This window comes from Leucoraja erinacea, chromosome 23, assembly GCF_028641065.1.
Source record: "Leucoraja erinacea ecotype New England chromosome 23, Leri_hhj_1, whole genome shotgun sequence".
Lineage (NCBI taxonomy): Eukaryota > Metazoa > Chordata > Chondrichthyes > Rajiformes > Rajidae > Leucoraja > Leucoraja erinaceus.
The window spans coordinates 27,798,418-27,813,732 of NC_073399.1; the positions used below are offsets into that span (position 1 = coordinate 27,798,418).

The 15,315-nt window shown below is 42.5% G+C and overlaps 1 protein-coding gene across 5 annotated transcripts in view; it reads right to left on the reverse strand.

The window, feature by feature from the left end:
- The window catches only part of ccdc57 (coiled-coil domain containing 57), a 99,645-nt gene that overhangs the window by 60,634 nt on the left and 23,696 nt on the right, over window positions 1–15,315 (reverse strand). For all 5 annotated transcript variants that reach the window (XM_055654176.1, XM_055654175.1, XM_055654178.1 and 2 more), the window contains exons 4-7: window positions 10,758–10,859; window positions 7,788–7,945; window positions 3,626–3,700; window positions 183–383 (exon numbers count right to left, since the gene is read on the reverse strand). In XM_055654176.1, coding sequence (XP_055510151.1) covers window positions 183–383; window positions 3,626–3,700; window positions 7,788–7,945; window positions 10,758–10,859 — 536 coding nt within the window. The remainder of the gene's footprint in view (window positions 1–182; window positions 384–3,625; window positions 3,701–7,787; window positions 7,946–10,757; window positions 10,860–15,315) is intronic.

Below are 15,315 nucleotides of genomic sequence, written 5' to 3' on the forward strand. Positions count from 1 at the left end.
GGGAGTTTTGTAGAAAGCTGCCCAGGGTCCAGTCACTGCTTAGACCAAGTTGGTAGACCTGAGAAAGCAGAGGATGAATGTGATATTCCTTCCACTTGCAGCACATATGTATACGTATACATTGTGGGTGATGATTCCAGGCAGGGATGCTGCCCTTTATGAGCCAGCTGAACCTTACTTACTTTTCAATTTCATCCTCCTTCTCCTTTGTGGCATCTGCATGGCTCCATTCCATTCGTCGTTTCTCCGCTTCAAACGTCTCTAAGCCTATCTGCAATTCCCGCATCTTGTGGTTCAGTTCCCTGATCTGTTCTGCGTGTACTAGCTTTGCAGTAGCGAGCTTTGCATCTCTCTCGCGAGCAAGGCGATCTAGTTCAGAATGTCTGAAGAAAAATGACATTTTGGAAAATATATAATAAAGCAATTATTAAACTCACTTAATTATGAACAATCTATCCACTAGCAGTGAAGGTATCTTCCATTTTGTCCAATGACATGAGGATTTCTGCATAGTTTAGTTTAGATACAGCACAGAAACAGGCCCTTTGGCCCGCCTATATCCCTGGACATGAACGCTGGTACGGCATGCTGGCATCTCATAAAATTTAAAATCTACATTGGTGTACAGCACCCAATAGCATTGTGTGGATTGTTATACTGTATGTGTACTGGCATTTTTTTGTCTACAAAAAAAAAAAATCACAAAACAAATCCCGTTTATAGGGTTCAAAATGCTGGAGGGGTCAGGCAGCATCTTTGGAAAAGATGGATAGGTGATGTTTCTGGTCATCAACTATGGAAATTAATATAAAACAACTTGGAATCACTACCCTATGCAGTTATATAATCCCGTATTCTACTTTATTTTATGTAGATTGCTTGCATTATTATCAATTTTACTCACTGATTGGTGTGAGTGTACATGAGAGTGTATTAAACACTTACACGTGGAGCTTACCCACTTACACAAGTGACTCAAACCAGCAGTTGTGTTTAAATCTCATTTCCACCTAAGATACAAAAATAGATCCTCATGGAAACTCTCTCCTCCTGTTTTCCGGTTTGTACAATAAGGCGTTACAATGCTTCAGAATGGTGGATCTCAAAGACGAGTAAACGTATGTTTCTGGAATGGCATTGGGAATTGCTTGTTTGATGTATAGCTGGAGTGTGAATTTAGTCCATTGGCATAGGATTGGCAACAGCCCTTCTACTGTTCCAGATTCTATATTCAGGTAGTTCATTTAACTGTAATGGCACGAGATGCATTAGAACTAGGACCTGAAGCAAATGAGAAGCCTACTATGCTTAGGTGGAAGGCCTGATGTTTGATTCAAAAAATGGATTGAAATACACATCATGGAAACAGGCCCTTTGGTCCACCGAGTCTATAGCAAACATCGATCATCCATACATAATAGTTCTATGTTATCCAAGGGGCAATTTCAGAGTCCAACTAACCTACAAATTCACATGTTTTTGATGTGGTGGGGAAACTGGAACAGCCGTAGGAAATCCATGTCATCACAGTGAGAACGTACAAACCACACAGACAGCACCTGAGGTCATGATTGAACTCAGGTCCCTGGCACTGTGAGCAGTAGCTCTACCAGCTGTGCCACTGTTAAATACATCTCATTTCTTTATGCACGCACATCCAGCCTTTCATTTTCTGATGGGTGTGTGCTGCTGCATGCATGGTATCCATTTTTAGAACCATTGTAAAACTGCTGCTCAGAAAAGCAGACCTTTAAGTTATTATAAGCGTGCCCCCCTGGGCATCATACCATTCCAATACATCCACTACTGTGAAAGGGTTGAACAAGTACATTGCTTAATATTTTAAATATAAACATTCTGGTCAGAATGTTAGTCCTTGTAGTCTTATAATGCTACTACAATGGCAGTTGCACAACAAACCTCACCAACCGAGGTATGGAAGAATTCCAAGTATCCATAAATAATGCTGTCATTAAGTTTAAGAATAGCAAGGGTCAATGAGTTTGTAACAGAAAACACTGTTCATGAGGGCGACGGATCTAATCTCTGCTGGGAAAGGAAAGTGTATGTAAAAATAGTTGGCTGTTATTAAGTTGGAATACAGAAATAATTGAAAAAGTAGGTAATAAATAATTTATTTAATTGTGATCAAATTGTTTTTCATAACTATAATCCAAACTTTAAAACTGTTTCATTTGCAAAGTATTATCGTTTGTTTACTTTACTTTAGCGATAGAGTGTGGAAACAGGCCCTTCGGCCCACCGAGTTCGTGCCGACTAGCGATCACCCTGTAAATTGACACTATCCTACACACTAGGGGCAATTTTACAATTTTACCAGAGCCAATTAACCCACAAACATGTCCATCTTTGGAATGTTGGAGGAGACCGGAGCACCCAGAGAAAACCCACGCAGTCACATGGAGAACGTACAAACAATAATTTGTAAGATAATAGTTTGTAAATGTTAATGTGCAAAGAATTTGGTTTTGCACGTACTTTGGGTTTGCACTATTGTGGTCTGAGTACTGAGTATTACTGGTTATTAATTGATTTTATTCCTGATTATTATTTATTTGTGTGATATTGTGTAATGGGCCTGCAAAGCTGCAGAAAGTGAGAATTTCATTGTTCATTGCCGTTACATATGACAATAAACACTTGGCATCCTTGAAGAGTTCATATAATATTTAATTTCTAATGCAAATGTCTACTTTCTACTTGCAAGAGAGAGGGAAGAAAGTTAATGAATGGGGAATTACTACACGTTAGATAATCTGAGCATTGTACTTGATAGCAGCTCACCAAGCACACATTCACCACTATAGTTTCTGCATTACAACACTGACTACAATTTAAAAGTATGCATTAACTTGCAATGTATTTTGATCTGTCCCATAACTATGAAAGGTGTGATAAAAAGTGGACTATTTTCCAGAACTTCAGCTCTTCCAGTTGACAACATTTCCTGCAGGTTGATTGACAAACCGTGAAAAATAGCCTAGGATATACACTCAGCGATCCTGTCTTTTTGTTCTGTCCTTACCGTGGTATTTTGCTAGATCTGTATGCCAAAGATAAAACCATTGTGACATTTCTCAGTACAAAATATATATATGGATAGTTATATGGATGGGAAGGGAATGGAGGGTTATGGTCTGAGCGCAGGTATATGGGACTAGCGGAGATTATGTGTTCGGCACGGACTAGAAGGGTCGAGATGGCCTGTTTCCGTGCTGTAATTGTTATATGGTTATATGGTTAAAATCTACCTGTGGAGTGGCCAGCCTATGATATTGCAAACAGCTAACAAAACTGACATTTGAAATTACTTTATGTACACCACTTGAACTTTCCCCCTAATAACGATAAATTGGATTTCTATGACAGATTGGCATCACAATTACCTACACCGTGGTGATATTTTTTCATTTCTCGGGAATGTATTTTATACTACACTTATTACAATTATTGATTGAAATCGAGAATGTCTCCAAAGAAGTCTGGCATTTTTAAATGTGCAGTCTTTTATCAGATCTCGTTTGAGCTGTTCTGCAAGTATTCTATACTTTACATAATGTACAAGTATGTTTTAGGAGTGTAAAGTTTTAATTAATTTACTTACTTGCGTTGGAACATTTCTTCTTCGTTTTTCAAGTTAATTTCCATGCAATTGACTTTGTCCTCGAGTTCTTTTATCCTGAAGGCCAGATAGTGAGAAACTCAGAATATACAATCTTACCTGTGCCTGTGAATGACACAGAGGTGTATCCAACATAGTTAAATAAGTAAATGGAACCTTTTATTGAAGGTAGACACAAAATGCTGCAACCTTTTATTGAGGAAAACATTTTTCACACAGAGAGTGATGTGTCTCTGGAATTCTCTGCCACAGAAGGCAGTTGAGGCCAGTTCATTGGCTATTTTTAAGAGGGAGTTAGATGTGGCCCTTGTGGCTAAATGGATCAGGGGGTATGGAGAGAAGGCAGGTACAGGATACTGAGTTGGATGATCAGCCATGATCATATTGAATGGCGGTACAGGCTCGAAGGGCCAAATGGCCTACTCCTGCACCTATTTTCTACTTTTCTATGAAGGTAGACATAAAATAATAAAACCTGGTTCATATCATCTGGGCCACTCCTTACAATGTATTCAGTTCTATGTACAGGAAACAGTGATTCACATTCTATCAAAGAAAAATACACGTAGTTAATCAAAGAGGTGTAATTGTAGGCACGCTTGCAGTAGGTAAATGTTTAATTGTGCCAACATTAACGGGCAGGATGCTGCACAGTAAAGGCAATTTTGTGATCTAAACAGACAAAGCTTACAGTCGCTGTTTGATTCAAAGATCCAAAGAGTTCTACAACAAATTTCTAAAGAGCAAGTTGTGAGCTGAATGCAGTTCAGGAGGAGCTGAAATGTATTTGCTCAAGTTTAATTGTCCAAATTATTTTTCTAAACCCTTATTGTTTAGCGGTGTAAAAACACTCAAAAAATGTATCTAATTTCACAAAATAATTTACAAACCAAGGGTTTCGGCCCGAAACGTTGCCTATATAATTCGCTCCATAGATGATGCCGCACCCGCTGAGTTTCTCCAGCATTTTTGTCTACCTAATTCTAACAGTTGTAATTAATAGGTATAGAAAAATTTCAAATAGAAGATTCTGCCTAATCGACCACCTTGTCATGATACTGTAAGTGAAATAATCAAAATCCTTAGTCATAATGGTGTGAAAATTCAGAAACTTCCCATTTTAGCTCTCTACCTATACAGTGTTAATAGCATGCACACAAATTGGGATAAGCAAGCCAGATTATTGAGTTCAGACGGCCTCATCACATAGATGCTGTGCAGTCAGAGTCCACATCCCAGTGCACTAACTTACCGACTAATGATAGGTTTAAATGGGGGAGAGAGGGGTATCACGGGGGAGGGGGCAGGAGCCAGCGAGGGGGACCACAGGGGAAGGGGCTGGAGCTGCGGGGCTCTGCGATGGCAGTGCGTTTGGGACTTACAGCGGGCGCTGGACACTCTCCACTTTCCGATTGGCGCCATCTCCCGGGCCGGGTCGGCCCAGGCACCTTCCGGTCCCTCTGAAAATCGTGCCCGGTTGGAAATCTCCGCCGGCCATCCTCAGCTCCAGTAAAGAAGCGTTGGCGCAGGAAGTGGTGGACTGTCCCGCGGAGTAACAGGACAAGGGACCAATCCGCGTGGCGTTGACTGGCTGGAGAGGAGATCGATCTGCGCACGCATGTTATTTACGATTTTCTAACCTCGCTAACTTTTACAATATGCCACCAATCGGAATGAAACTTGTTGCACTCGCAGCACAGGAGAATGGTGAGTGAGCCGACGAAAACTCGTAGCGCTATCGCGTACCATTGTTGTGCAAATGTTGCCGGAAGAGCACAGGATCAGAGTTTTAGTTATGTACTATAAGTGGGACCCGTTGGGTCCCATGTTCACACGGGAGGGCAGGTCCCCCAACGCAATATTCCACCTCTCTACCAATTCCAATATTGCTGGCCAGTGGGGGGGGGGGGGTTCTAGAGTGCTAGTATGGGTGTTGTGGGCCAATGGGACTGGTTTCCAGAGGGTTAGTATGGACATTGTGGCCAAATGGATTCTTGGGCTGGCAGCTCAGTCACTCAGGCCTGGTGGGATGGCAGCTCAGTCACTCAGGCCTGATGGGCTTGCAGCTCAGTCATACAAGCCTGGTGGGATGGCAGCTCAGAAACTGCCAGAAATTTTGCCCAAAACAGGTGAGAGACTCTGTGAGAGAGAAGGGGGAGAGGGCGGAGAATCAATTTTAGACATTTTTCATCTTTTTCTGCAGATCACGGCAATGATGGAGGACAGTCTATCCTGGCCTGAATCTCACAGGGCGCAACTGAAGGGAGGGAGAAAAATACTGCAGTGAGGTTTGCAGGGGGAATACTTACTGATGGGCCGAAGGGACTCCTGGGCCAGTACAGGCCTGATGGGCCGAAGGGGCTCTTTAAAAAAAATCTGAGTGAAATCTCAGTGAAAGGCACTTTTTCTGGACTTTTCCTGTCCTGGCACAGGCCTTTTGGGCCAAAATGCTCCTCCTGGGCTAATACGGGTATTTTGGGCAAAAGGGACGGGTTTCTCGGTGATTGACAGGATAGAGAAACTCAAGATTTTTAAAATGCTAATAAATATTTTATTTGTCATTGATGGGAAAAATCCTCAGGGCCTGCGCAGCGGAGGAGGACTCTGAGTACGTTGGCCAAAAAAATCACAGCCATATGTGGTAGCGTTATTTCTAATATCAAAGCGCAGTGGAAACAGGAAGTTGCCAAGATGAGACTTTTCAGATTCAGATTCAATTTTAATTGTCATTGTCAGTGTACAGTACAGAGACAACGAAATGCATTAAATTATTTAAATTAAGTTTTAATTATATAGACAGATAGATGTCCTAGCTAATTACATAGTTGAGCCATTAGACCATTATTGGTATAATTCATGGTGATTCACTAACATATTTTCATGGGCATTTAGGATTGGACAATAAATACAGGCCTTATCAGCAAGGTCCAGTTCTCAATAAATGAATTAGTCATAGTCATTTCTAAATTGATTCTCAGCATACCGACGAATTTCCCATTAATGTTATTTTTTTTGCTCTGCTTTTTGAGAGAGAAAATGTTATAAAAGCTTTAAGACAGAAGATTTTTAACAAAAATCAGCAAATTACATCAACTCTACTGCAGTATACATCAATAATACATCTCAAGATTACAAAAGTTATCTAAATTGCTATTGTCTAGAAATGTCAATGTCTGTACTACAAATCCATACATGGCAGTGGCTTTGATTTAAACAATGATTCTGACAACCTAGCTTTACTTTAATCGACAATGTGCTGGGGAAACTCAGCAGGTCAGGTAGCCTATGTTGAGGGAATGGTTAGGCAACCCTTCTTAAGATTCCAGCATCTGCAGTTCATTCATGGTGCTTTCATAGCAAGAGGAAGTACAGTATAGGATGGGCTTTTCTACTGCAGTGATGGGGTCTTGGTGAAACAAAAGTATTGCGTGCCCCCCCTCTCCAAATCTGAGGAAGGACCACCCCATCCTCAGCATCAGAGAAGGTTCACAACTGATACAAAATAAACAGGACTGTCACTGAATCAAGACTGGCTAGACTCTTTTATACTCTCTAGAATTTAGGAGATTGAGAGGGGATCTTATAGAAACTTACAAAATTCTTAAGGGGTTGGACAGGCTAGATGCAGGAAGATTGCTCCCGATGTTGGGGAAGTCCAGGACAAGGGGGTCACGCCTTAAGGATAAGGGGGAAATCCTTTGAAAACCGAATGAGGAGAACGTGTTTTCACACAGAGAGTGGTGAATCTCTGGAACTCTCTGCCACAGAGGGTCTTTGAGGCCAGTTCACAGGCTAATTTTAAGAGGGAGTTAGATGTGGCCCTTGTGGCCAAGGGGATCAGAGGGTATGGAGAGAAGGCAGGTACGGGATACTGAGTTGGATGATCAGCCATGATCATATTAAATGGCGGTGCAGGCTCGAAGGGCCGGATGGCCTACTCCTGCACCTAATTTCTATGTTTCTATGTTTCTATTCTTTCTATCTTGCATTTCAAGAAGTAAAGTACATTATATATGTGCTTTTAGCTGATGGGGTCAGAAATAAAATTCTCTCCCACCGCCACCCCACCCACACCTCAGCATCAGCTATCATATATAGAGGATTACACACAAACTACAAAAGAAACAATTTCACTGAATCATACCTGGCTTCTTTTAAGGCTTCTACATCTTTTAATTCAAATTCTTTTCTTTGAAGTTGTTTTGACATTTGATGGTTTGTTTTCTCTGCCACATGAAGTGATTCTGCAGCCTTTATCCCCGCCTCCCTCAGGAGTTCCAACTCTTTTGACAGAAGTTTCACCTGTAACAGTCAATTGCGGAAGTTAACACAAAAAATGCTCTTTAAGATAAGTCACAGCAATTTCTATGTGAAATACAAGTTTACTAAATAGAGTTATGCGTAGTTTAAATCCTCTTTGCTAAACCACCTCAACTTGGCTTCCAATTCCTGAACTTCTTCAGATATCAAGACCAACTCCACCATTGGACTCACCTTCAGTAGCCTAGAAAAATAAAGACACAATGTGCTGCAGTAACTCAGTGGCTCAAGCGGCATCTCTGGAGAAATTCATGGATAGATGATGGTTCGGGTCCAAGCCCTTCATCTGTTCCTATCCGAAATGTCACCTATCCATGTTCTCCAGAGATGTTGCCTGAGCTGCTGAGTTACTCCAGCACATTGTGTCCTGTTTTTTGTAAACCAGCATCCTTTTTTCTATATTCTGTGACCCTGGTCGGTTGCCCAGTTGCATCAGTTGTAAACTTTTCTTTCAGCTACACTCTGTTACTCACCAGAAATTACACATGCCCATGAACTACTATTGTCCTGCTTTCCGCATCCTATGAAAAACATCTCTGCACCTGATCTTCATTCCCATAGATGCATGTCTTTCTCTGATACACTAACTGCACTTTAACTGAGAATAATGGCTGTCTCGCCAACAATCTGTCTGTCCTTTCTTCTTTCTGGTTATTGTTAGTATGTGTTAAAAGTATGTTTTAGTATTCCTTGGTTTGCTTTATGTGGGGGTTGGGGGTGGAGGGGAGTTGGGGGAAACTTTTTTTTAATCTCATACCTCGACGGAAATGCGATTTTTATCCATATCACATCTCCATCTCCACTGCGGCCTAACATCGTGGAGTTGGCGGCCTTTCCTGGAGACTGACCCGGCGCTCCAAGCCGCGGGTGTCTGCTGAACTTTAACATCGGGGAGCTTGCGATCCCTTTGCCGGGGATCGAAACTCCAACCGCGGGGCCTGGGGACTTTAACATTGTGAGGCCCGCGGTCTCTGGTAAAACGAGGCTGATTCGGAAGCTCCAAGCCGTGGAGAGAGTTTCAACTGGCCCGATGCAGGACTATTTCGATCACGCCAATGGGGACTTCGATCGTCAGCTGCGGGGGCTTTGATCACCCCTAATGCGGATGGTTTAACTGCCCCGACCACGGGAGAACAAAGAGGAAGAAGATTTAAATGTATTGCCTTCCATCATAGTGAGGAATGTGGAATCCACTGTGTTGGATGTTTATGTTAACTTTTATGTTGTTGTGTGTCTTGTTGCTTTTCATTTAGTATGGCTGTATAATAATAATAAATTGTATTTATGGGCGCCTTTCAAGAGTCTCAAGGATACCTTACAAACATTTAGCAAGAAGAGGAAAAACATGTAAGCGGAATGAAATAAATAGTAGAGACATGACTAGTACACAAATTAAAGACAGAATTCAATTCAAAACACAATATGAGGTAATTCAAGCACAGATGAAAAGGGAGGGGGACGTGGGGCTAAGGATAGGCAGAGGTGAAGAGATGGGTCTTGAGGCGGGACTGGAAGATGGTGAGGGACACGGAATTGCGGATCAGTTGGGGGGGGGAGTTCCAGAGCCTGGGAGCTGCCCTGGAGAAGGCTCTGTCCCCAAAACTGCGGAGGTTGGACGTGGATGGAGAGGAGACCGGCTGATGTGGATCTGAGGGACCGTGAGGGTTCGTAGGGGGAGAGGAGGTCAGTGAGATATGGGGGGGGGGAGATGGTGGAGGGCTTTGTAGGTGAGGACCAGGATTTTGTAGGTGATCCGGTGGGAGATGGGAAGCCAGTGAAGTTGTTTGAGGACTGGAGTGATGCGATGCCAGGATTTGGTGTGGGTGATGAGTCGGGCGGCTGCGTTCTGGACCAGTTGGAGTCGGTTGATGTAGGTGGAGCTGATGCCAAGGAGAAGTGAGTTGCAGTAGTCCAGTCGGGAGGAGATAAAGGCATGGATGAGTCTTTCAGTCTGTATGGTAACTCAAATGTCACTGCACCTTAATTGGTACATGTGACAACAAACTGATCGTGAAACCTTGAAGCGTTGACTTTGTTTTTTGCAATATTGTGGCTAGTATCATGGTTATTATATATTTTGATTATTATATATTATTAATGTATAATTGCATTTAGGGCCGTTAAATTGCTGCAAGTAAGAATTTCTCTGTTCTGTTGTCGGGATATATGACAATTAAACACTTTTCACTACATTCCCTTTCCTGTCACACTCAACTCTTAACATGGGGAACAATTAAAAATCTTAAAAATAGCAGAGTCAGGGGATATGGGGAGAAGGCAGGAACTGATTGGGGATGATCAGCCATGATTACATTGATGGCGGTGCTGGCTCGATGGGCCGAATGGCCTACTCCTGCACCTATTGTCTATACCATGCTGAATCCTCCATGTTCACGTCAATTTGATCTACTATGCAACTTCATGTCATCTTTCATTTAACATGTTTATTGCTGATGGAATACCATGCTGCATCACAAATAATACTTTAGCTGGAACAACCTTTCTAGATCGGACACCATATCATGATTCTTTGACTGCTGCTGGTCCCGAAATCAATGCCATAAATGTACTCTTTCTCCAGATAAGCCAAGCTCACCGGTTGCACTGAAGAACAGTTTGATTACATCCTTTCAGGTTATTTTTTTAATACATTAATTTTGAATAAACATTAAATTACATTTGTGATGTAGAGATCATAAATGCTCAGTAAATTTCAAATAATTTCAAATTTAGTTTTAGTGCAGAATAAAAACTCAGAATACTGATGATATGACAAGGAAAATTCTTGACAAACCTTCAGCTTACTGCTGAGCACCAGGTTATTCATTTCATCTCTTCGAAGTGTGAAGTCATGCTCTCGATGTCTCATCTCGGCATCAAATTCTGCGAACAACTCCTGAAAGAAAACAGTACAGAGAGGCATTAAAATAAAGTAGATGAAAACCAAGAATGCAAAAGGCTTTTATTGCACAAGATTCCCCAAACAGTGAGACAGACATTTTTAATGTTATTTATTTTAACTTGTTGGATAGTGCATGTCGACTTTTCAAAACATGTACAGTGGCTTGCAAAAGTTTTCATACCCCTTGAACTTTTCCACATTTTGTCACGTTACAACCACAAACGTAAATGTATTTTATTGGGATTTTATGTGATAGACCAACACAAAGTGGTGCATAATTGTGAAGTGGAAGGAAAATGATACATGGTTTTCAAATTTTTTTTTCAAATAAAAAACTGAAAAGTGTGGCGTGCAAATGTATTCAGCCCCCCTGAGTCAATACTTAGTAGAACCACCTTTCGCTGCAATTACAGCTGCAAGTCTTTTGGGGTATGTCTCTACCAGCTTTGCACATCTAGAGACTGAAATTTTTGCCCATTCTTCTTTGCAAAATAGCTCAAGCTCAGTCAGATTGCGTGGAGAGCGTCTGTGAACAGCAATTTTCAAGTCTTGCCAGAGATTCTCAATTGGATTTAGGTCTGGACTTTGACTGGGCCATTCTAACACATGAATATGCTTTGATCTAAACCATTCCATTGTAGCTCTGGCTGTATGTTTAGGGTCGTTGTCCTGCTGGAAGGTGAACCTCTGCCCCAGTCTCAAGTCCTTTGCAGACTCTAACAGGTTTTCTTCCAAGATTGCCCTGTATTTGGCTCCATCCATCTTCCCATCAACTCTGACCAGCTTCCCTGCTGAAGAAAAGCATCCCCACAGCATGATGCTGCCACCACCATGTTTCACAGTGGGGATGGTGTGTTCAGGGTGATGTGCAGTGTTAGTTTTCCGCCACACATAGCGTTTTGCATTTAGGCTAAAAATTTCAATTTTGGTCTCATCTGACCAGAGCACCTTCCTCCACATGTTTGCTGTGTCCCCCACATGGCTTGTGGCAAACTGCAAACAGGACTTCTTATGGCTTTTTTTCAGCAATGGCTTTCTTCTTGCCACTCTTCCATAAAGGCCCGATTTGTGGAGTGCACGACTAATAGTTGTCCTGTGGACAGATTCTCCCACCTGAGCTGTGGATCTCTGCAGCTCCTCCAGAGTTACCATGGGCCTCTTGGCTGCTTCTCTGATCAATGCTCTCCTTGCCTGGCCTGTCAGTTTAGGTGGACGGCCATGTTTGCAGTTGTGCCATACGCTTTCCATTTTCGGATGATGGATTGAACAGTGCTCCGTGAGATGTTCAAAGCTTGGGATTTTTTTTATAACCTAACCCTGCTTTAAACTTCTCCACAACTTTATCCCTCCTATTCCGTTTGGGGCTTCTGCATCCCGGGGCAAACCTGAACATCGAATTCTCCCATTATTTTGTTTTAGTCCTTGCACTGTCTCCTCCCCTTCAGAGTCAGGGGGCTGCTGTCTCCTCCATCCCCCAGCCTTTCAGCTTTTTCCTACTTTTCCATGTATCTTTCTTGTCCCCTTCACAATTATGCACCCCCGCCCCCGATCAGTCTGAAGAAGGGTTTCGGCCCGAAACGTTGCCTATTTCCTTCACTCCATAGATGCTGCTGCACCCACTGAGTTTCTCCAGCTTTTTTGTGTAACCTTTATCCCTGACCTGTCTGGTGTGTTCCTTGGGCTTCATGATGCTGTTTGTTCACTAATGTTCTCTAACAAACCTCTGAGGCCTTCACAGAACAGCTGTATTTATACTGAGATTAGATTACACACAAGTGGACTCTATTTACTAATTAGGTGACTTCTGAAGGCAATTGGTTGCACTGGATTTTGGAGGTATCAGAGTAAAGGGGGCTGAATACTTTTGCATGCCACACTTTTCAGTTTTTTATTTGTAAAAAAATTTGAAAACCATGTATCATTTTCCTTCCACTTCACAATTATGCACCACTTTGTGTTGGTCTATCACATAAAATCCCAATAAAATACATTTACATTTGTGGTTGTAACGTGGCAAAATGTGGAAAAGTTCAAGGGGTATGAATACTTTTGCAAGCCACTGTATATGGAAAAAGATGCACACTTTTTAAATAAGATATTTTTAATCCTTTTGCAAATATATTTGGCTCTCCAAAACACATCACTTTTGTTCTCTCTGGTAAATACTTCAGTCATTTATACCAAAATAGCTCTAAGATTCAATGAGACCTTTGTATACTGAAGCAGATTATAAATCTTGACTGTCGTGTCAACTAAGATTAGCCAAGTCAGCAATTGTAGCCCAAGTCTTTAGGACTTCTACACCTAGGTCCATTGCAGGAGCTCAGTTTTGTAAAAAAATAGTTGAACAGTCAAAAGCACACATCGATAATGATACGCACATTTCTAGTGCTTTAATTAAGATCGTTCTACAAAAAGCTATTCGCTTGATTTATATCTACCAGAAGAGAACTAACTTAGATTAGTTGTAAGTAAATTATCACCACACAAAGCAAACTTTATCTTAGGTCTCATAATTAAAAGCTTGAAATGATGAAGTATTTTAGTTTTGATTTGGTAATATAACTATAAAAAACATTGATAAAACATATCATAAAGTATGTTTAAAGGTACAAAATGAATTGTTAAAATGCCAGAAGGGTCTGCTTTGATCTATTTTGATGAATACAGTTCAAACATTCCTGAATAAAGAGGACAAGATTAGATACAGCTATATCACCACCGCATAGCAAAGTCACAATGACATTCAAGGCTCACAAACCAAAAATATCGCTTTGGATGAGGAACTGAAGAAGGGCTTTCAAAAGCTGCACCTCATCAAGTGCAGCTTTTGAAATTATCTGAATGGTGTCAGATTAGGAGAAGGGGAGGTGCAACAAAACCTGGGTGTCACTGAAGAAAGCCAATCCTTCATTGTGAGAGGATTTGAGTTGATGAAAGAATGGGTCAACTGGGCTTGCATTTGCTGGAATTTAGAAGGATGAGATGATATCTTATAGAAACATATAAAATTCTTAGAGGATTGGACAGTGTAGATGCAGGAAAAATGTTCCTGAGTCCGGAACCAGGGGTCACAGTTTGATAATAAGGGGTAGACAAAAATGCTGGAGAAACTCAGCGGGTGAGGCAGCATCTATGGAGCGAAGGAAATAGGCAACGTTTCGGGTCGAGACCTTTCTTCAGACTGCTGTGAGGGTAGGCGTGAAGAAGAAAGGAAGAGGCGGAGACAGTGGGCTGAGGGAGAGCTGAGAAGGGGAGCAGAAGGCAGGGACTACCTGAAATTAGGTAAGTCAATGTTCATAGTGCAGGTGCAGGTGAACCTCTGCCACACCTGGAAAGACTGCTTGGGTCCTTGAATGGAGTCAAGGGGGGAGGTAAAGCGACAAGTGTAGCATTTCCTGTGGTTGCAAGGGAAAGTGTCAGGAGAGGGGGTGGTTTGGGTGGGAAGGGAAGAATTAACCAGGGAGTTATGGAGGGAGCAGTCTCTACGGAAAGCAGACAGGGGAGGAGATGGGAAGATGTGGCCGGTGGTGGGATCCCGTTGGAGGTGGCGAAAATATCGGAGGATTATTTGTTGTATGCGACGGCTGGTAGGGTGGAAGGTGAGGACAAGGGGGACTCTGCCCTTGTTACGAGTGGGGGGGGATGGGGAGTGAGAGCGGAGTTACGGGGTATAGAAGAGACCCTGGTGAGAGCCTCATCTATTGTACAAGAGGGGAACCCCCGTTCCCTGAAGAATGAGGACATCTCCGATGCCCTGGGTGCACCTCATCCTAGGTGCAGATGCGGCGTAGACGGAGGAATTGGGAGTAGGGGATGGAGTCCTTACAGGAAGCAGGGTGGGAAGAAGTGTCTGTAGTCTATCACCTGCGATGGAAATAGTGAGGTCTAGAAATGGTAGAGAAATGTCGGAAATGGTCCAGGTGTATTTGAGTGCCGGATGGAAGATAGTGGTGAAATGGATGAAGTCAGTAAGTTGTGTGTGCGTGCAGGAGGTAGCACCAATGCAGTCGTCGATGTAGCGGAAATAGAGTTTGGGGATAGGGCCCTGGTACGCCTCGAACAAAGATTGTTTGACGTACCCTACAAAGAGGCAGGCATAGCTAGGGCCCAACACGTGCCCATAGCTACGCCTTGTATTCGGAGTAAATGGGAGGAGCCAAACAAAAAGTTGTTAAGGGTAAGGACCAGCTCCACTAGGCGGAGGAGAGTATCAGTAGACGTGGATTGGATGGTTCTGCGGTCGAGGTAGAAACGGAGGGCTTTAAGACCCTCCTGGTGGGGAATGGAGGTGTAAAGTGACTGGACATCCATGATGAAGATGAGGGAATGGTGGTCTAGACAACAGAAGTCCTGGAGTAGACGAAGAGCGTGTGAGGTGTTTTGAACATAGGCAGGGAGGGATTTAACCAGGGGGGATAGGATGGAGTCAAGGTATGTGGAAATAAGT